Genomic DNA, 20,875 nt, shown 5'->3' with positions numbered 1-20,875 from the left:
TGATGAACGTGGTGAGTATAGAGGAACGGAGAGGATTTCAGGTGGAATAAACAGTTCACACGCGCTGCCAAGGTAACAAAGAACAATGTGATTCGAATTTTCTTAATTCGAGGTCTTATCCTGTAACATCTCTTTGTCAACACTTGCTACATAAGACGGATGCATAGACGTTCCTACTCATGCTCGACGACGATGAACGTCTGGATTGTGTCCAACGCATACATGAGCAGCATGAATCAGCTCTTCATAACTTACAACACGTCATCGATCATGGACAATCGGTCTATCCACTCTCACTGTTCTTGTTACAGGTACACAAATCCCCTTTTGCCCTCGCTCGCACACAAGCACAGAATCAAAAATGACGTTGGCCAACCACCAGGAAAAGGAACAATAAGGTCTGGGCACAAGCATGGCGACTGTAAGCTCGGGCAATCATGAGGAGTAGGGCGGGGAAGGAAGGGAGGGGATTGTGTGGACGGGTGATTTTACCATCAAACGGTCATCCACATCAGATCAGACCACGATTTGGATCAGGTGGCGAAGGCAGTTGTATCTGTATTTACGAACGTTATCATACCATTGACTGAGAAGAATGGTGAACACGTAGCAATCTAATAGATTCGGTGAGGGAACGGAACAGGTGAGTTGAGTTGATCCATCACACGGGCCCGAGGCTTGTGCTGAATCAAGCAGAAAGTGAGACATCGCAACGTCTCACTTCACATCTCAAGCATAAGAAGTGTTAACGATCCTTGATCATCTCGTGGTCATGTGTTTGGATATAGATTGATAGGTGAACAAGAAAACAATGATATACTGATCGAGCTGTCTATCATTACAGTCTGAATAACCAAAATGACGACCACCTCTCGACCTGCACCCCCACCTTTGATACACTCAGGTTACAATGACCTCGTCTCTCTGGTAGCCTCGACCCCTTCCAGATTAGGAGTCAACATAGCTTCCAACCCTCAATCATCCAGATACAACTCTCCCCCGCCACTGTTTAGAGGGAATTATGCGAGATTACCTGACCCTTTGCCTCGTGCGGACTCTTATGTGCGATTAATCCAGGAGGAAGTCACGACTAGACCTGTTATACCTTCTGGTGGAGGAAGAGGAGGTAGAGCGAGAGGATATGCTCGAGGTGGAGGAAGGACTGGTGCGGGAAATGGAAGAGAGGAATGGAAGGTCTCGGAGTTGAAGAAGAGGAAGATCGATAAAAAGATGATTGGGTATCCAACTGATTTCAGGTGGGTCCGATCTCGTTGACGATGTCGACATAGGATTGATAGTTGACTGGATGTCATAGGCATATCTTTCATGCTTCCACCTATGAAGAAGCTACGGAGTTGCTGTTGAGGTGGTCTATAGAAGGTGTAGGGGATAAGCTAGGAGGTAAGTTTTCGAAGTGTCCATGCTCGTTGCATCAATCACATCACGACCTGTCCCAATCATGCTTTCATCCTCTACTCTCTACCCTATATCGAAATAAAATCTCCTTGAACCCTCTCTGTTCCATATGAATACCGATGCCGTCTTTTTGCAGACCCCGCTTGGGCATACCCGATAAAAGAACTTGTCAAAGCCAGAGCGAGAGAGCAGCAAGCTCGAGCTGTAGCTGCTGTCGTAGAAGCTACTGCTCGGACTCGAGAGCTGGCGAATGCAGATATAGAAGATCTGTGAGTATACTCTCTTATCGACAGTGTGTTTATCTGCGATGTGAGCAAGACCTTGACTGACTGGTCTTGCTGTTTTAGACAATCACCCGGTACACTGAGGGTAGTGAACGGTCTCCCCTCATCCATCTATTCAACCACCAATACTCTCCTCAGAACGACCAACAAGCCTAGACCCACTATTCAGACTCGTACCAGTGGAAATACCAACAATACACGTTCAACTGGTACTGGTCAAACTTCCATTTCACCTTTATTGACTGGTTGTTCGACGCCAAGGGCCATCGCGAATTTCCAAGGATACTTTGATGATGCCTCTTCAGCAGGACATAAGGTGATTCGAACACCTACTAGCCCATTGAATAATCCTATTCCATTCGCTTCTCCTGATCTGGCCAAAGGAAATACCAAACCCCTACAAATTAAGAAGAAGTCGATATCTGCATTAGCTACTCCCATCGAATCAACCCCAACTACCAAGAGTGAAGAAGCCATCGTTGAAGATTCGCCTCCTTTACCATCGATTGAAGAGAAGCAGTCTAGTCCGCCTACGCCTAATCGCAAGAAGGATTCTCGACCTAAAGCACAGGAGATATTCACCCAATTGCCATTTAGGATTATCAAACCTTCTCTTGAAACCTTGGAGAAATCCATGTCCATCGCATTGTTCTTCGAACAGTATTATCACTCTCTACTGAAGACTCCTCCAATCAGTCTGAATGGATACTCTGCGCCTGTACGTAACGATAAGGAAGGTGAGGGTAAACCGATCCACCCTGGAAACTACGTTCTGAACCGAGCCAGAAGGTTAGCGAATCTAGAATCAACATTTGCATTACCCGAGAATAGGTTCATGTCTGAAGATGAAAAAGCAGCGAGAAGGGAAGAATTGTTAAAAGAGGAAAACAAGATATTGAGGGAGAGAAGAAAGAAAGTCGATGTGAAAGGGTTCGAATTGGGTAGGGTAATTGGACATGGTGCGTTTGGAGTGGTGAGAATTGCGAGGGAGAAGGAGTCGGGCAGGCTTGTCGCTATGAAGCAGGTGAGTGTAATTGCCTTTCCTACAATTTAACTGGGAGTCAATCGCGATAGGTCGGAATGGTACATCTATTGAGGTAGAGGATGGCCAAGCTGATCTGTCATGTCTATCCTTATTCTATCGATAGCTCCGTAAAGCAGAGTAAGTGGTGTGGCCCGAACGATAGACGATATGTCAGCGAGATACTAGTTGCCTGACCGCTCACTACTTCCCCAGCATGCTCCGCAAATCGCAAGAGGGTCACGTCCGGGCCGAGAAGGATCTCCTAGCAGCAGCAGCTTCTCGACAACTCTCCTCCAATGTTTTAGGTGGTGATTCCGACTCTCAACGACCCTCATGGATCGTTCAACTCTATTATGCATTCCAAGATACCGACCATCTATACCTCGTACTTGAATTTATGGGCGGTGGGGATCTCCTAAACCTTTTGGTCGAACGTGATACTTTTCCAGAGGAGATGACTAGATTTTACATTGCCGAGATGGTCCTGGCGTTAGAAGAAACTCATTCGTTGGGTTTCATACATAGGGATATTAAACCTGATAATTTCCTATTTACGAAAACTGGTCATGTGAGAATATCCGATTTTGGATTGGCCACCGATCTTCATTGGGCACACGATACGAGTTATTACGAACATCAACGATTGGCCATACTTCGTAAACATGGTATAGATCTTGAATACCCTTCGGTAAAGACCAAGAGGATGAAAAAGGAAGATGTAGAGAAGATAATGGGCAAAGAATGGTTAGATAAAGGTCAGAATATATTAACTTGGAGAGAAGGGAAAAGAAGAGCTTTGGCGTATTCGGTTTGTGGGTGAGTGAGAATGTTATAATCATACGTCTCAATTGATTGGTATTATCGAGAGGTATTTGTACTGACTTTTCATCATTAAATGATTTACAGTACCAATTCGTATATGGGTGAGTATTGACCATTCGTACCTCCGTGAAATATTGATTTGTGCCCCTCATCCAGCTCCTGAGGTTATCAGAGGTCAAGGATATGGTTTCAGCTGTGATTGGTGGTCATTAGGTATCATAAGTGAGTAGTCCTACCATGTATCAAAATCGGGGTAATCCACTTCAGTTTGACTGATTTACCTTTACGTGCTGTTCGAAAGTGTATGAAAGCCTGTACGGTTATCCGCCATTTGTCAGCTCTTCTGTGAGTATCAGCTTGCTGTATTGATGTTTGAATATCAGCTGATTTCAGTTTTGGTTTCATGCCATGCTATAGCGACACGTTACTCGACAAAAGATGTAAGTGGTTATTCTCCAGTAGCGGCCCATTACGACAAATTTACTTGCTCTTAGGATTGTACCAATGACATGCCATTCTGTAGTCTCAACTGGAAGACCACCTTGAAATTCTCACCCAAACCTCGACTCTCCTCTGACTGCCTCGACCTCATGACTTCTTTACTGTGTGAACCTGAAGATCGACTCGGTACTACCCCTCTTGAGAAGTCGTCTATCCTCACCTCGTCAAACAAGGGAAGTACCTTGAATGGACGACACGCGAATCTTGCCAAAGGTTTGGGTAACGAAGGTGCGGAGACGATCAAAGCGCATAAGTGGTTTAAGGGGATTGATTGGGATAGTGAGTTCGGTGCGATCTCATCTAAAAGTGGAGAGGATCCGTAAAGCTGTCATGCTTATTTGATCAATGCTTGCACTTGTCTTAGATTTACATAAACAGATCCCACCCTACCACCCTAATTTGTATGCCGAAGACGATACGAGGCATTTCGACGAGGATATACCTGACGAGGTCAGTTAACAGTTTCGCTACTACTTTAGCTATTTACCCTCTGGACCATCAATGATGGTATGTATCGCTGATCCTGACTCTGTTATCCGTTATAAGCCACTGGCACCTGCCAACGGAGCAGCAGCCAACGCTACCAAAGATCCATTATTGCGAGATAAAACTCATGGTGCTCATCTGTTGGAGATTAGGAAGAAGTGAGTTTATATGATCTTCATGCCTCTTCATCCTTGGCAACGAAATCGACTGATAATTCACTCATTCTATCTTCAGTCTTGCATTCAAGGGTTGGACATTCAAATCGCCCTCCCTTGTCGAATCTCGCTACGGTCATCTATCGGAGAAATCCCATATGAAAGATATATCTGAAGGTACCACACGTGATCACGATCATCATGGGGATTGGGATGATAACAAGGCGATAACGAATAGTGGGATGACAACTGGTACAGTCAGGAATAGAGCTTTATCATTTTAGTTCGAAAAGAGTTTCAAGTCAATTGTTTATCTTATTATCGATCTTTGTAATCATGTCTTTTTCGTACTTCCTTCTCCTTTACTTGCATGTGTAGGCTTGATGGGTAGATTGATAGATTGAGCTGTATTTGGTAGATAATACACGGACGCTTATGTTGTTGTTATGAGATTATGACATTTGATCATCATCAGTCTTCAATATGTCAGACATGAATCAGTTAGTTGATGTTCACCTGACACAGAGGAGATTGCGGTCTGTCAGTGACAATGATATTGTGATTGTTGCCACGAATTTCAGGGTCAACATGTGAGTTAAAGAAGTAACAGAGCATAATTTGCACTTGAGCAGGCGATCTCACACTTTAGGGGTACATTTTGCCCAAGACGCATCATCAAAGAGGAAAATACGAATACATTTCTGTGATTTTGATGTATATGTTATCCGATATTCTCTCTCCCAATCCAGATCCCAATCCAATATCAAACCATGATGTTGTTCTAAGCTTGAATCGAATCGTTTATCCGGATTTACCAGCGGGTTGTTGGTTCCTATTATCCCATTACAAAAGTCAGCAATCTGTCGATATCCACCTTATGTTTTGGTTGAAATAGATTGTCAAAGGGCTGAAAAGATTCAGATAGGAGCGAAAGACTAATTTCTAGTTAAAGTTCGTTCATGCTTTATTCAGAGTGAACTATGCTTGATTTGTGTATCATCCGTATGATAATGTATTTGAAGGATCAATGTATTCCAACAATGGTGCAAGGGGGTGTACAATTTATAAGAAATGACGATACTCACATTCGTCGTTTGCCACCAGGAGCGACAGTTACGTTAACGCTGGAGAGAGAACAATATGTCAGTTGCATATCTTATTTAGGTCAAGTGCGAAATAGAACGACTCACAATCTGTATATAAGACAAAAGCATGACGATGATCGTGATTAGTATTTGTTCTCAACTCCAACGTTCATCCTTCATCGACGTACCGTCTGTTGTATTGGATTCTCTTCTCTGTAAGGTGAGGAGTCTTTTATCAGCATGAGTTCCCCACAAGACATCGTAACTCTTCCTCCATTGTATCCCATCTGACGTATATCCAAAGAATGGTGATATTTTCGACGAATCTTATGATCCCTCCTATTTACCCTGCTTCTTCTCCGACCATGACAGCCCCATTTGAAGAATCATCACTCACTTGCTCGACCTTTAGGGGTCTTCTTTTTCTCTTGTTTCTCAACTTTAGGAGCCTACAAACAGCAAAACATCATCCCATCAGTCTCCATCCTTCCTCCTTTCATTGATCCCTGTATTCCATCGATGAAATTGCTGCTCACTTGAGATCTAACTTTACCCGCACGAGCGAGGGAACCGTGAACCTTACCCATCTTGACTGTTGGTGATTGAATGAGATAGGGGTGATTTGGTGGTGAAGCGGCAAAGAAATCGATTATGGGAGAAGGAGATGATAATTCGATGATATATGCAATGGGTGTCAAATTGATCAGCTTCTTCTCTCTAGTCTCCGGCGATGTATATAGCAGCGGTGAGGATGACCTACCTGATATGTGTTGATATAAATTGAAGGATGAAGAAGGGTATCTATCTGTTATTGAGTGACATTCGATGTGTTGGGTGAAAATCGATGGACCGACAGCAGCAAGGGTTTCGTTGGATTTTGGTGTCGGAGTTTTGAGCAGATCGGTGTTTCAACAAAGTGGCATCATCTGATCCCGTTGTGGTATACTCGTAACCTTTTGCCCTCGAATGGTGCCCCACCTTACCACCAATCAAAGTTATCGAATGAAAGTGTTGTTGATGCATACTCGTATCCTATCCTACGCTATCATAGCCTCACCCAAATAGACAACCCCCATGAAACTGAAGAGGTCTCCTGTCAGATCAACACATACCGGACAATGACAACCCCTACTGCGATCAACGGTGGAGGAGAGCCATCCACGAAACGACCTAGATTGGCTGATAATGAAGCTGGAAGTAAAGACGGGCAACCGACATACAAGATGGCATACCTTGGACCACCAGGCACATACGGCCAGATGGTGAATACCATTGACGACTCATGATATACATATACATGCTGATAACATATGGCTAGGCAGCAGCTGCATTCCAATCATGCTATGATGTGCCCATAGAACTGATACCTTGTCCAAGTATATCTGGTAAGTCATCAATCTTATAAAAGCAAGAGGCATAACTCATTTGACAGGCTTCTAGCGATTTGGGAAACCTCATCCACGTTCCATGTCTTTCCATTGGAAAATACGATACATGGTGGAGTCACTGAAACTCTGGATTGCGTGTTATCCAATTTGTATTCGGGCGGTAGCTCAGTACAGACGGACGAAGAGAAGCAGGGCAGAAGGATAATAGCGGATCTGGCTTTACCTATAAGCCACTGCCTGGTTGTGAAAAAGGGAGTGAAAAAGGAGGATATAAGGTGGATAAGGAGTCATGAGCAGGTGAGTCACAGTTAGCAGATCAGCGAGTTGGCGCTTTTTAGGGTATGACCAATTGGAACGCCTTGTGGAGGTATAAAGAGTTCCTATAGCTAACCCATCTTGTAGGCACTAGGTCAATCATCCAAATTTATAAAAACCCACTTCCCCTCAGCTAAACTTAAGACCTACCCATCGACCGCAGGAGCAGCTGTATCGCTGATCAACGATCTAAATGAAGATGAGGGTGAAGGAGCGGCGCTATGCTCTAAAGCTGCTGCTAAGCTATATGAAGATAAGTTAGTTGTACTGTATCAAGGTACTCAGGGGATAAGTAGTGAGTACAGTGTGTGACTTGATGCCTATTTCGGCAGTTTCATCTCTCCGTGGCGGATATAAATGATCAGATAGGAAAAGTCACTGATTGTTCAAACATCATTTAGACAACTTCACTCGATTCATCCTTCTATCGAATCCCTCACATCCTTTGCCAAACCCAACTACATCCATACCCTCTCCGCACCCTACAGAATTCTACGTATTACCCTCAGCAAGCGATATCATACCGTTCTTCCAATCCTCTCAGATACGCAATATACATTCACGCCCTGCTCCAATTCCTGCAACTCCAAAAACAGATAAAGACGAGTCTCAGCGGAAGGACGGAGTTTGGACGTATAGAGAAGACAGGTTTCCTACTTTGTACTTCGTAGAAGTGGACGTGGACGGGATGGGTCTTCAGGAAGAAGATAGTCAGATCAGTAAGAGAGGTAAAGAGAAAGGGTGGTATATCGGTAAAGCAGGGTGGAGAGTGACAGATGATCAGATCAATGCATTGTAGAGGTAGGTCCTGCAACTTTTAATTTCGTTGGATCTGTAATCTCTTGGATTAATCAAACTTATACTAGTAGTAGATGGTATAATGCACAAACTCTATACATCCAATATCCCATCGGAAATATATACTACAAATTGTTCATGTTTTGTTTACTAACTGTTTTTGCTAGTTTTCGAGACGAAGAACCCAAATTGATGATGATGAAGAAGATGATGATAATACTTCCAATCCTTGTTATTCACTTTTACTTTGACTGCTTCTACCAGTTCAATGACCCATACCAAATCTTTCGATTGTTTATACCTTTACCTATCTCAATGCCTACCCTTCCTTTTCCACTATATGAACAACATCTTTTACTCCCTCTCTTTGCCTTTTCCTTTACTCTTCCCAATCTGAATGATCGGACCGAAAACGTCATTTTCCACCAAATTACCACTAGATATGGAAGCATTGCTGGAACCTTGAGAATGTCCTTCGTTCTCGATCGGAGAAGAAGGTACATTCATATACTCAGGACTCTTTTCAGATCTTACTGGCTTAGGCATCGATACGGGAGTGGGCAGTCGGTAATCATCTCTCACGTTTGACCAATGCCCTTTCGAAGACGGTTGACCGAGAGCCGGGTTGAAATTGGTAGCTGTTTGGGGGGTGATAAGTGGATCGGTAAATGTCGGTGAAGGGGTATACAGCTCTTTCGGACAATTGAGCTCTAAATATCCAAAAAGTTGAACTGATGAGTGACAAATGTGTGCTAACGGATAGTGGACTTGTACAACTTACCTTGGCTTTCCTCATCATCCCCTTCATCACTCAAAGATCCAAATTTCCTTTTAGGATTCACTTTCGGTTTCTCAGGAGTCACTGAGAAAGTACTTCCATCTAACCTCAATTTCAAGTGGATCCTCTCCGATGAATTGATTCGAGTCACGCTACGATCGGTCTGGGTATTGGTATCGGAAGTGCGCCAGTATGGTCTGGTGGATGATGAAGAGGACGAAGATGATGCTCTCAACGGTCGATCATCCTACAATCCGGATAAGATTCGATATGGTCAGCGTGTCTATCATATTGCTATGGCACATGTCAAGGAAGCTTACATTTTGTTCTTGGGATCGACCTTGACTTTCACTAGGTTTACTTTCTTCTTCAGAATACAACTCGTCAACATCCTCATCTTCCTCTCTTCTTTCTTCTTCATGATCTTCGACCCTTACTTGCGTCTTTTCTCTCTTCTTGTCTCTAACCCTCTTCTCGATTCCTGCGTTATGCCCACGTCCGTGGAGTTTGTCGAATTTATTACTCTTCCTCTTGAACTCGATCTCATTGGGAGCTCTGATCCGTCTGGTCGTTCGAGTAGGTTTGTTCTCTTTAACCCATTGTTCAAGCTCAACCCTCTCTTGCTGGAAGGTCTTCTTGTCTAAACCATGTTTTCTCCATGCAAGACAGAGCTCATCGATAGTCGGAATTTCGATAGTTTGAGAGCTGGAAGAGAGCACAAGTGTGATTCTCATCAGCACAACTGGACTTGGCTAGTGGCTGTGGACATGAGCAAAGTATAGCTTGACTCACGTCAGACCTGTGTTGAGCACAGCGCGTCTCTCAAATGGCCAATCTTTGATATAGCTATCAAAGTGGAAATGGGAAAGCATTAGCCTGTGAGATCTGTTTTGTTTGAGCATAAAGTGAATTAATCCGATGAGACGCTGATAGAGATGGATTCAAGGGATGACAACAATGAGTGAGCTATGATAGGATAGCAGTCTACTCACTTGTTGAGATTTCTCTGGAACGAAGTCCATTGATTGGTTTTGGAGAAGCTTGAATACACTACAGTAATGTAGGCACCAGCTCAGCATCAGCTTGTGGCACTTGAAAGCAAAAAAGGAGTCATCTGACCATGTTTAGCGAACTACAACGATAACAAGTATAGCGTATCAGCTATGCTATCGATACTCTCAAGATTGAACGGGACAACTAACGGCTTCTGTTTCGGGAATATAGGCAACTTGATTTTTCATAATCACGTATTCAGGATATACGTCAAATGCGAGCATCCTGGAAATATCAAGAGGAGCACATCAACAACAGTCACCTATCTACCCGAGTGGCTGGATCGTAAAATGATGAGAAGGATTGTCGAATCGGGCACAGAAGTATATTTGAATGAAGTGGCGGAGGACTAAATAGTCGAGATGAACTCACTTCATCATCCAAAACAAGAATGCACCAGTCGGTACCTTGGCTCCGCCACTTCCTATTCTTCTTCCAATACTATCGGTGGAGGAAGCTTTAAAACTTGAGGTACTACTACTAGTGGTACTTGATCTTTTTTTACATCCCACTTTATCTTTACTTTTGACGTTCTTCTTATCTTTCTTGTTCTTCTTAACTTTCTTTCTGCTGTTTTTCTTTTTCTCCTGGGTTTTCAAGGTATTCAACCTAGTAGGATACCTCCCATTCCTACTAACCTGCTCCTCCTCCTCTTCCTCCTCTTGGACGTACTCGTATTCTGATGATGAATTGGTCGACAAGAGGATAGGCGAATGAGTAGATTTAGGTACGTAAGGTTGATATCCAGGTACTGATCCAGTGTGAGGCGATGCCACTTCGGAGGAAGCGATTTCTCCCAAAGCTAGAACGGTCGTTTTGTCGTTGGAATGAGAATCAGAATTCGAAGATGAGATGGAGGAAGAAGAAAGTTCGATGTTGATTGCTCCACCATTGATACCCGTGCCTTGATTTTCGATATAAACAGGTATATCTTGATGTTTTGATGATTCTCTTCGGTGATTGTCATAATCGTCATCAGAATCTACATCAGTTTCTTCTTCATCTACCTTTTCCTCGTGATTATCATTGTCATTATGGATAGGAACGATCGCATGAGGGGGTACCGAAATGTCCCATGAGGTAGGATGATCTTGATCCATTGAAGAAGAAGGAAGATCAATTGCCGAACCGAAAAGGTATGGTAGACCTTGACCTTGATAACCCGTACTGATACTAGGTTGTTGATCTCTTTCGGAAGAGATTGTATATCCCGGATGGGTATAGGCTGAAGGGATCATCTGGTTGAATGGGAAGGTACGTGATCTACCTGTCATTGAGATATCCCAAGATGATGGAGCCATATCCATATGAAAGGTCGGGTATTGGCAAAAGGGTGAAGTGGAAAGATTGGGCTGGCTGTGGAATGAAGACGGAAGGAAGTCGGTTGAAGAAAGTTGAGGTTGATCGTACCCGATAGAAGGAAAAGGGTAGTTGATTTGGTTATTGACGTCTGAGAAAGGCACGAAAGGTCGTTCGATGGTACTTGAGGTTGTGTTGAACAAGAGATCGTATTCAACTTGGCTCGCGAGAGACTCAAGAGAAGGCAAGGTATTTTGGGTGTAATGAGATGGGAGAGAGGTCGTAGCGGCGAATGAGGAAGATGGGTTTGGGTAGACAGGCGTAATGTTAGGGAATCGACTTGTATCGAAAATGTATTGAGAATGATTAGGTAGGGCAGGTGCTGGGGTTGTGTTAATAGGGAGTGAATTCCAATCTTCTGATAACCAAATTGAATTATATTCTTTTTGAGGTTGATTCAGAGGATGAAAAGGATTTGAAACGATCTTATTTTGTGTGGCGATATCAAATGAGGAAAGATTGACCGGTTGGATTCTAGTTTGAGGTTGGAGTGGAAAGAAAGTATTTTGATTGATTGAAAGTAAAGGTCGTCTCTGAGAGGAAGAAGAGGAAGAGGAAGGAAGAAGAAGTTTTGGATCTATCGTTTCAGGAGGAAGAAGAGGAAGAGCCTGATTGTAATGATAATGACGATAAGAATGAGAGGATCGGTTTTCGTTGGTGAAAGTGATGATGGGATCCATTGAAAGGATTTTCGATATGGTATTCTTACTTGACAAAAAGGAAGGAAGGGAACAATCAAAGGATGGAGGAATAATCCTCGTTGTAAGTATTTTTGGGTATTGGGAAAGATATAAAATGATCAGACGGTTTTACCGATCCAAGTCAAAGGTTTTTTTTCAATAGAGTTAGGTTATAGGTATGAGAAGGACGGCATAAAGTGGATAGATATGTCGAAGGAAGAATTGTGTCGATGATTGGGAAAGATCAGATCAGTTGACTTGATTTCAATAATGATTTTCCCATGTCTGACGATTCCTCTCTGCTCTCATATATACTTTTCTCTCCCCTAACCTGCTCCCCCACTGTTCATATTGATAATCATTGTCAAGAGACCAACATTACTTGTTCAAGTAAGGTAAGTTGAGGAAAGGTACGGTCAATAATCTGGATCAACAATATTGCACAGACCCATCAGAGATTCAGTGTGATACCCTCAACTTTATTCTCACTCATACCGATACTAGAAATCGAGTAGGCCTTCTTCCTTCGAGGCGTCAGAGCAGAGGTCAGAGGTACACATGACAGAGCCAGTGGTGGTCCTTTGGGACATTGAGAGATTCATATGATACGATGACATACAGTCGACTAAATTATTCGGCAGATCCGCGCCTTGTCTTGCTTTTGGGATGGGGGAGCAAGATGGATCTGATGGTATTGTTGATGAAAACTTTGTTCATTAGTCAAAGGTATCATTGAGGTGGAAAAGCAAGATGATTTCTATACGAAAATACCAAAGAGGAAAGAGGTAGAGGGCATATTCGTAAGTGGGTGAATGGAGAATAGCTGATAGGAACATGATTCTCAATCCAGTAGATCAAAGGAATTGTAGGTCTGATGAGAATGTCGGGAAAAGGAGAACCATTCCTCGGCTATTGGGCACGAGTGGTGAGGGGGAGGAAGGAAAGAGGAAGGAAGATATGAACGTACGAGGAAGACAAAGATAGATTTCGTCATCAAATGATGGTCGTTGAGTTGATACCCAAATGATTTAGTTTGATCAATCCAAAGGAATACAACCATGTTGTCAATTCTCGAGGAAAATGTTGAATCGGACTCGATTGGGAAAAGGAAGAAGGAAGGAAGAGTGGACATTGAAAGTGGAGGATTTAACCGAGTAAATCTAATGTTTTTGAGTGGATTACTGTAGATCTGATCGATAGATAAGTCTGATTAGCGGATGGTGCCTTATTTTCTCCGGGTCAACCGATTGATCATCGACAGACTGTACTGTATCACGAATGATGTTTGGTACAGTCATTACTCTCTCCCCGTGATGATAATTACCCTTGCATCCCTCTGCTCTCATGCCTGAACAGTGATCTGACTAGGATACACGTCAACCTTACTCACTAACGTCGGATCAAACTCAACTACCGATGCAATCCATCCTTTTCCTTCCTATCAAGCCGAAATCCTAACCTATCTCGTCGGAAATTATGGTAATCCAGCTTGTCCAATTTCCTGTTCCGTCGATAATGACAATGATGATGCTGATACAGAGCTAGATCAAGGGGAAGGTACAGATCAGTGATGATTAGCTCAGCAGGATGGTGTGCGAATTTTGATGGTCGAATAGCGAATAAATGATTTTTTCAGGATAATCACCTACTTGCTAATATCATTAGAGCCTTTGAGCGAAGATGCGGACACACCGAATTCCGATTTAGGTAATACTGTCATAGTCCTACTGATAGATCTAGAACTTTCTAATCGATTGATCCTAACTACATCGGAAGCGCTTGCGGAGTGTGGGCCAAGGAAGAGAAAAAAGGGAAATGAGTGGCGTCTGCAGACCTGTTGGTCCTTGTTGCCATGTATCTCGTGAAAGAAGAATGGGGAAGGCCTTTATGGCCTGTGTATTCGGTTGACTATCCAGCTATACATGCGACCCAGAAAATATCAGGATGTCATAACGCAAATGACTTGTCGGAATCGATGTAAAACATGAGGTTGTTGGTTTTTACCTTTGTGAGAGAGTGATTTTTGATTTTGCCACTTACGCGTCTGACTAGGTAACCCGTTACGTATTTGACTTTATACCTCATGTTTATCAATTTGATGAGTGATTCGTTGATTGTGATCTAAATGATTAAATTCAGGGACGAGATCAGTCGAAAGGAGGGGGAGAAAGAGGGAGAGGGGATTATGCAACCCTTGTCAACATTCCAAGAGTGGGGAAGATCAAAGTACGAGCAGTCTATAAGGGGGTAGGTACGAGACATTTCCGTCGATACCGGTCTATTGATCGCGATCATAGGGTAGTAGAGTGGATTGAACCTGATGATGGGGAAGAAGGATTTGTAACGAAGTACCCCACAAATATGATCTAGCGGGTGAAGCTGAAGAGGAAAAAGAGGTAAACCACTGATTAAGTTTCCGTCTTTCTTTATACTCGGTATCTGCATAATTTTGTGTATATTGGTGTATGCATACACAATAAAGCAGACCGGTAGAAAGACTTTCCAAATGTTTATTGTTTACTGTACTATGAAACATGATTATCATGATAGTCTAGATGAGTGCCGATCAATATGCGTGACAAGGATGATCCTCATTTTTGTCCGCTTTTTTGTTCTTCTGTTCTATTTTCATTGTTCATACTAGGGCGCAAACCAGACTGTTGCATTGTAAAGGCGCAGTCAATCATCGATACGAATATCTTATTGTTCTATATATTTTCTTGATGCATACTGCGATACCTCCCGATAAGGTATACATACTACATATTCTCTTCACATCATTCTCTGCTTCATTGGCTTAGTGGTAAATTAGGTTCGATGTTATAGAGGCGCCACTTACCAACAAGCAGCAGCAACAACAGGCACAATCCAAAGATTCGGTCACTTTCGAGACTACCCCGAGTATCGTACGCACTTGTATATATATGTGTGTGTGGGTGTATGAATCCATACAAGGACAATGTGGTACAGTTGCGCGTCACACAGCTATACACGCGGATTGATGGTCGTCTTATGATTGATCGTGAGAAGGTGGGGGAATCAAGAAAGGAAGAAGGATTGATCAATTGGATTAGCTTCCGAGTGTGTTACGTTCAATTAAGAAGAGCGGCGAGGTCGGGAGAAGCATGACTTACATGTGCATGCTAGGTTTGAGATGATTGGTACAGACTTGAGGATACACAGGAAGTGGGGGATAAGCCTTTTGCACCGTTTCGTTTGTTAAAAGGGAAGTGTATCAATACGATGTATATATGCCACCTCATCACGATCCGTTCCTTTATGAGGGAAAGACAACTTTCAGGAAGACAATTCTGTAGAGAGGATGGTCCTGGTTGACGTGAAGACGCTACAAGTTGACAGACTGAAGAGCAAGGACAGAATATCCCGTGACATCGTCTGGTTCTTACCTCCTCCAATGTTGCGAACTGGATGCGTAATATCATAGAGGTGTAGACTGAATTCTGCGAAATGCGAGACTGGAAGTGATTCAGATGTACAAGTATGTATCATGGTCGTGCATCCCCTAAAATACGGAAAAGAACCCTATCCTAGCCTATCGTATCCTATGTTGACTAGTTTACTCGTCACCTTCAACAACGACGGTTTGGAGGCCCTAAAGATTCGAATATACAGTCAGCATCTGGCTCGTATCATATGAAATTATATGTAGATGTTGATCGATCGTATAGGAAGATTAGAGTGGATGGTCCGTGAAGATGAGAGGAGAACTCACCTTGAAGCTGGTAACACCTTCAACAACGGAAGCGAGCACGTAAAGCTTCTCTTTAGCACCCTCATCGTCGTTTCTCTTTCTCTCAAGTCTGACTCTGATCCTCTTAGGTGGGGATCGGATACCTCGGGCCCAGACGGCTTGGTTGAGACCAGGGGAGACTCGAACGTCGTTCACACCCATTGATTTTTGAGCGAACTCGACAATGGACTTGATGGCTTTTGGGGCCTCTACAAGTGATGAATAAAAACGATGAAGTCAGTTTGACTATTCCTGTTCATTGGATGAGACCGATTGACGGTGAAGGGTACAGGTTTACTGAGGGATTGGGGCATAGAATGATGGGGGATGATGTGAAAGATTAAAACCCCGACTCACTCTTCTTGAAAGACAAATCGTGGACTCGCTTGTGAAGGTGGATGGTGTATTCACGGGTCACGACATCGTGAAGGGCCGATCGAGGGGTTCGGGTCTGATGAAAATGAGAGAAGTTAGCATTCAGCCTTCTATCAATTCTTCCCCATACAGCATCCACAGAATCTATATGGTCCAACAGTGGGAGAGGGTTCTAATCTTGGTTGTTCGATGAATAAACGGGTTTCTAACATCTTGAGGGAATCTAACTCTGTAGGCTATTGTATTAAATTGTTGATATGATTGAGCGGTTCGAAGAGGGGGGATTGGTTTGTTAAATCTTTGACAGATATGACAGATATGTCAATAGATGGTTTGTTATCGTCGAAGATAGTGGTGAGGCCATGGTGTGATGGTAGTCGGTATTTGGCGACAGGGAATCGATATATTTGAGCCCTTCTTCGCTACCACTGCTTCATCCTATGATCCTTTATGCTACTCTTTCCAATATTCCATGATAACCCAAGTTGATTCCCGTATATCCATCGAACAGCATTCAAGTCCTGTCTCTCCCATCCCCTCTCTCCCACCTTTCTGATAAAGTCGATACCGATACTGAGAGTGAAATACTAACCTTTCGTTCCTTGGTGGTGGGAGCCTAACAAAACATCATTCATAAAGTCAGTTCATCGATCCTCACAATCAATCCACCCAGTCCCTATATATCCTAGCAATCCCTCTACGCTCGTCTTCCCATGCGCATTATCCACATATCATTCACCAGCTTATTGACACCATCCCGTCATTTCTCTTGATAGACTCCCCTTGACTGATATTCTCAATATCCTTCATCTATCCTTTTCCGTTCTTCCCATTTCCTTAGACCGTATATGAACGTTTCACTCACCATTTTGACCTCTTTTTTATCGTTGATGAAGACTTGAAGGATGGAGTAGAAGACTATATAGAATGGATTCTCAATGTTTTTAGTGAATCCTACAATCCCACAATCCTACGACCGAGCATGCAGCAACTACCAGCAACCAACGAACAACAAACCCGCAAACGACAAACCTTGCACCCTACGACGCAAAGGGAGTTGGGTGAATGTGGCACTCGGAAGATCTGTTAGGCAGGTCGGCGATAAAAAACCTGGTTATGATGAAAAGTGCTAAGTCCGATGGACGCGAGTCAGCCAGGGTCCCACCTCCACTGCAGCGAAATACAAATGCATGCAACGCAAGAGGTCGCAGAGTAATTCAAGTCATGTGTACGATAGAATTCATACGTGCATCATGATCATACAGGTATATAACAATAGCCTATTCACAACATGCATCATGCATCATGCGTTGTACAACAAACACGTAAACATATGTACTTATGATAATATGATTATACTCAGAACTGATTAATTACCATCAATATCCATGCCATCAGCACCCCCACCAGTGAATCTAGCTTGTAACCCCTGCGTGGGAGGTTGATCAGTGGTAATTCTATCTGACAATGTCGGTCTTGAAAGACCATCAACAGCTGTGACTGCGGTGTTGTTGATCCTCGATGCTAATGGGTTTGAATTTCCCTGAGGTGCTTGGGTGTTACCATCGTATATCGCTATAGTAGGATATGATACATTGGGTTGATGCTGAGCTTGCACAGGATTAACAGTGAAGTTGGGTTGTGGTGATATCGACGTTGGTTGTACAGCCGAGGAGATATTGATAGCATCCCGAGCCGGTTCGGATATCGATCGATTCGAAGGTTGTGATGAGGATGCAGTAGATACACCGGGAGTAGAAGAGGCTCGTTTGGTCATGAATTCTCTAACGGTATTTTGGATTTCCTATTCACGTCAAAAAACAGGACAAAAATTAGTCTACGTCTCTCGGTTAAACACAGAGAATGTCTGATTTCATTCTTCCAGAATGGGAAACTCATCACTCACCCTTCTGGCAATCTTGGCATAATCATCCTTCCTACTCTCATTCTCCTCTCTCACAGCATCCAAACAAGCTTTCATGACCTCTTTTGTCCATTCCTCTCTACCTTGTCTCGTTTCTTTCAAACCATCTTGTAGCACCTTCATAGCCTCTTTCAACTCTTTGATCTCCCTATCTTTTGCCGTATCGGTATTAGTATTGGTACTTCCAGTTTGTGACTGCGATTGGGTTTTCAGTTGTTTGATATCATTCTGAATTATCTTGATATTTTCCGTATGTAACAAGATCATAGCTGCTGAAGCTTTATGAGTATTGTTGAGATTTGTATAATCATTTTTGCATCTTTGGATATTCTCCGCTAAGCTGTTGACTCCCGATGATATCTTCTCGAATATACCCAACCGACTTTCCTTATCATCCAATAACACTTTCACGTCGGATGTCAACTTGTTGATTGTATTCTCAAGTATACTAACCGTATTGGATAAATCGGTATGATTAGACTGTTGACCACCATTGACCATTGAGGAGGCATTCCCATCCGGCTTGGGAGTAGAAGATTGGGTTTGAAGTATTTTGACCTGTTCAGATAATTTCCCAACTTCCACTTTAAGATCGTCCAATTGACTTGGACCAGCGCTCAATATGTTCGCATTCCCATCCGTTGACATAGACTGTCTTTCCGAATTGAGAGTTTTCAGCATACCATCTAGAGAAGCTGTACCGGCAGCGGGAACATTGCTCGTCGGCGCATTGTCACCGGGGTTGAGTCTGTTCATTACACTTGCAAGAGCGGTGCTGGTGTTATTGATTGAAGGTGGGGGTATGGCTAGTCCAGTTGAAGTAGATATCTGATTTTGTAGCACCTTGACTTCATTCGATAATCTCTCCACATCTTTCTGTAAGTTCCCGACCAGCTGATCGTTGCCGGTCGCTCCATCCATGTCGATATCCTCATCGTCTTGTGAGTTTGATGTTGAAGGTCCTGCAACTTCGCCCTCTTCACCTTCTCTCTGTTTTCTCTTCTTACTTTTATTGATCTTCGGATCCCTCCTGCTCTCAACATCTTCCCAAGTAGCGAACCTCTTCTTCTTGTCCTTCTTGATCTCCTTCTCGTCTGTCTCATTCTCCACACTCAGTAAATTAGTCTCCACGTCGTCTATCCTGGAGTCAAATCCTTTAATCAGATCTTCCAGAGCATCCAATCTATCCACTATACTATTGAATACCTCTCCTACTCTGCGTTTCTTCTCTTCTCTCGTTAACGTAGCTGGCTGATCTTCACCTGACTCTGTATCTCCAGGTAAAGGCGGAGGGGGTGCGGAAGGAGTACGTGGTCGAGGAGGTTCTTCACTTGGTGGAGGAGGTGGTGGGAGTGAGCTGGTTATAGGTGGGGGAGGTGGTTGATGACGAGATTGATCTATTATGGGTTGTCCGGTAGCTCTCGATATCAAAGTTTGCTCTTCAATCTTCCTCATCCTCTCTCTCAGACCGTCCAACTCCAGCTTGCTGATAGCTTCAGACGAAGTCCCGATCGTACCGAGCGTCCTCTTTATCAATTCTGTGAAACTATTCTGCAAGCCTATCATAACTTCATCTAAAACCTTTTGGGCTTTGGCGACTCTCCTCTCTGCTTCTTCCAAGGCTACTGAATTAGGATTTCGATGTTCGAATGTAGATAGTCGTTCGAGATGTTTTCGGGCGAGAGCGTGTTGGGAAGTGACGATAAGAGCCGAGTGCATTGTTCTGGAGGGAAGGGACACATCAGCTAATTCTCTTTATACAGATCCAGAGATTCACAGCGGAATACAACATTAAGATGATATCAATCAATATTGATTGACTCACTTCGAGAAATTGTCCAAAGCACCCATGACCGAACCACTAGTAGGCATTAACCCATCTCTCGAGGCTGCTACAGATCCAGATCCAGATGCAGACGCAGAGGGACCACCAGCCAAAGGTGATCTACCTCCATCATTCGGTCTATCCGCCGAGACTGTCCTTACAGCCGAACCACCGGGTCGATAAGGTTGAGGCTGTAGAGGTGCACCTCGATTGGAAGGTCCCGTGGGTGGTGCTCTCGGATCACGAGGCGGGAAAACGGATGCGATGGGCTGTTGAGTCATATTTGGAGATGAGATTTGTCCCAGTTCGTGTGATCCCGATTGAGGTATGTAGGTGCTGAGATTCCAGATTGTTTCTTGTCAGTATCTGTCAAAGGTATTGAGAACGATAAAGGATGTACGGTACGTTATACTTACTCGACAGGTCTATACCCTGATATACCACCTGCACTATTCTGGCTATTCCTATCTCCCTCTGGACTCCTACTTCTCCTTGATGAACTCGGACCTGGATTATACGGATTGTTATTGATATAGTTGTTACCCCATCCACCTTGAGGAGGAGGTTGGTTTGACCATCCCTGCCTTGATCTTGAATTCCATTCCCTATCCCTGTCTCGGTCGATATCTCTCCCTCTGTCGGGTGAGCGTGGAGGATACATTGTGATGCTCGTGGGCAGTGCAGTGTAGGATAAATGGAGAAGGGATGAGTAAAATATCAGAGATGAGATTTGAGATTTATGTGCTCACGGTATGTTGTGTTATTTAGGGAGATCATGATATCAGGGGGAGACCCACGTGGCGATCGCACGGTTGTTTACGATTACATCAATTGGATGGTAAGATAACCGAGATGA

At 43.5% G+C, this 20,875-nt stretch overlaps 5 protein-coding genes across 5 annotated transcripts; 2 read left to right on the top strand and 3 right to left on the bottom strand.

Moving 5' to 3' along the window:
- Positions 1-858: 858 nt before the first annotated feature.
- V865_006658 (uncharacterized protein) lies at positions 859-4,972 on the top strand (the record flags this gene model as incomplete). Its single annotated transcript, XM_066230416.1, has 14 exons — positions 859-1,256; positions 1,316-1,401; positions 1,553-1,685; positions 1,764-2,724; positions 2,849-2,862; positions 2,938-3,540; positions 3,631-3,647; positions 3,703-3,768; positions 3,848-3,891; positions 3,964-3,986; positions 4,070-4,326; positions 4,412-4,497; positions 4,594-4,691; positions 4,768-4,972. 14 exons carry the CDS (start codon positions 859-861, stop codon positions 4,970-4,972), a joined length of 2,991 nt encoding a protein of 996 aa, XP_066086513.1.
- Positions 4,973-6,891: 1,919 nt separating this feature from the next.
- V865_006657 (uncharacterized protein) lies at positions 6,892-8,275 on the top strand (the record flags this gene model as incomplete). The annotated part of the gene is made up of 5 exons (XM_066230415.1): positions 6,892-7,035; positions 7,092-7,158; positions 7,214-7,458; positions 7,564-7,771; positions 7,878-8,275. 5 exons carry the CDS (start codon positions 6,892-6,894, stop codon positions 8,273-8,275), a joined length of 1,062 nt encoding a protein of 353 aa, XP_066086512.1.
- Positions 8,276-8,628: 353 nt separating this feature from the next.
- V865_006656 (uncharacterized protein) lies at positions 8,629-12,144 on the bottom strand (the record flags this gene model as incomplete). Its single annotated transcript, XM_066230414.1, has 8 exons — positions 8,629-8,984; positions 9,056-9,299; positions 9,373-9,757; positions 9,845-9,898; positions 10,045-10,102; positions 10,172-10,184; positions 10,255-10,330; positions 10,478-12,144. The coding sequence occupies 8 exons, from the start codon at positions 12,142-12,144 to the stop codon at positions 8,629-8,631; spliced, it is 2,853 nt and encodes a 950-aa protein (XP_066086511.1).
- Positions 12,145-15,721: 3,577 nt separating this feature from the next.
- On the bottom strand, positions 15,722-16,482 carry V865_006655 (uncharacterized protein; the record flags this gene model as incomplete). Its single annotated transcript, XM_066230413.1, has 4 exons — positions 15,722-15,757; positions 15,878-16,104; positions 16,253-16,346; positions 16,429-16,482. 4 exons carry the CDS (start codon positions 16,480-16,482, stop codon positions 15,722-15,724), a joined length of 411 nt encoding a protein of 136 aa, XP_066086510.1.
- Positions 16,483-17,639: 1,157 nt separating this feature from the next.
- V865_006654 (uncharacterized protein) lies at positions 17,640-20,680 on the bottom strand (the record flags this gene model as incomplete). The annotated part of the gene is made up of 4 exons (XM_066230412.1): positions 17,640-18,074; positions 18,177-19,917; positions 20,020-20,355; positions 20,436-20,680. The coding sequence occupies 4 exons, from the start codon at positions 20,678-20,680 to the stop codon at positions 17,640-17,642; spliced, it is 2,757 nt and encodes a 918-aa protein (XP_066086509.1).
- Between the last annotated feature and the right edge of the window lie 195 nt (positions 20,681-20,875).

This window comes from Kwoniella europaea, chromosome 2 (assembly GCF_036810445.1).
Source record: "Kwoniella europaea PYCC6329 chromosome 2, complete sequence".
In the NCBI taxonomy this organism is placed as follows: Eukaryota; Fungi; Basidiomycota; class Tremellomycetes; order Tremellales; family Cryptococcaceae; genus Kwoniella; species Kwoniella europaea.
Note: the sequence above shows the minus strand (reverse complement) of the source record. Positions and strands in the feature narration are given on the sequence as shown.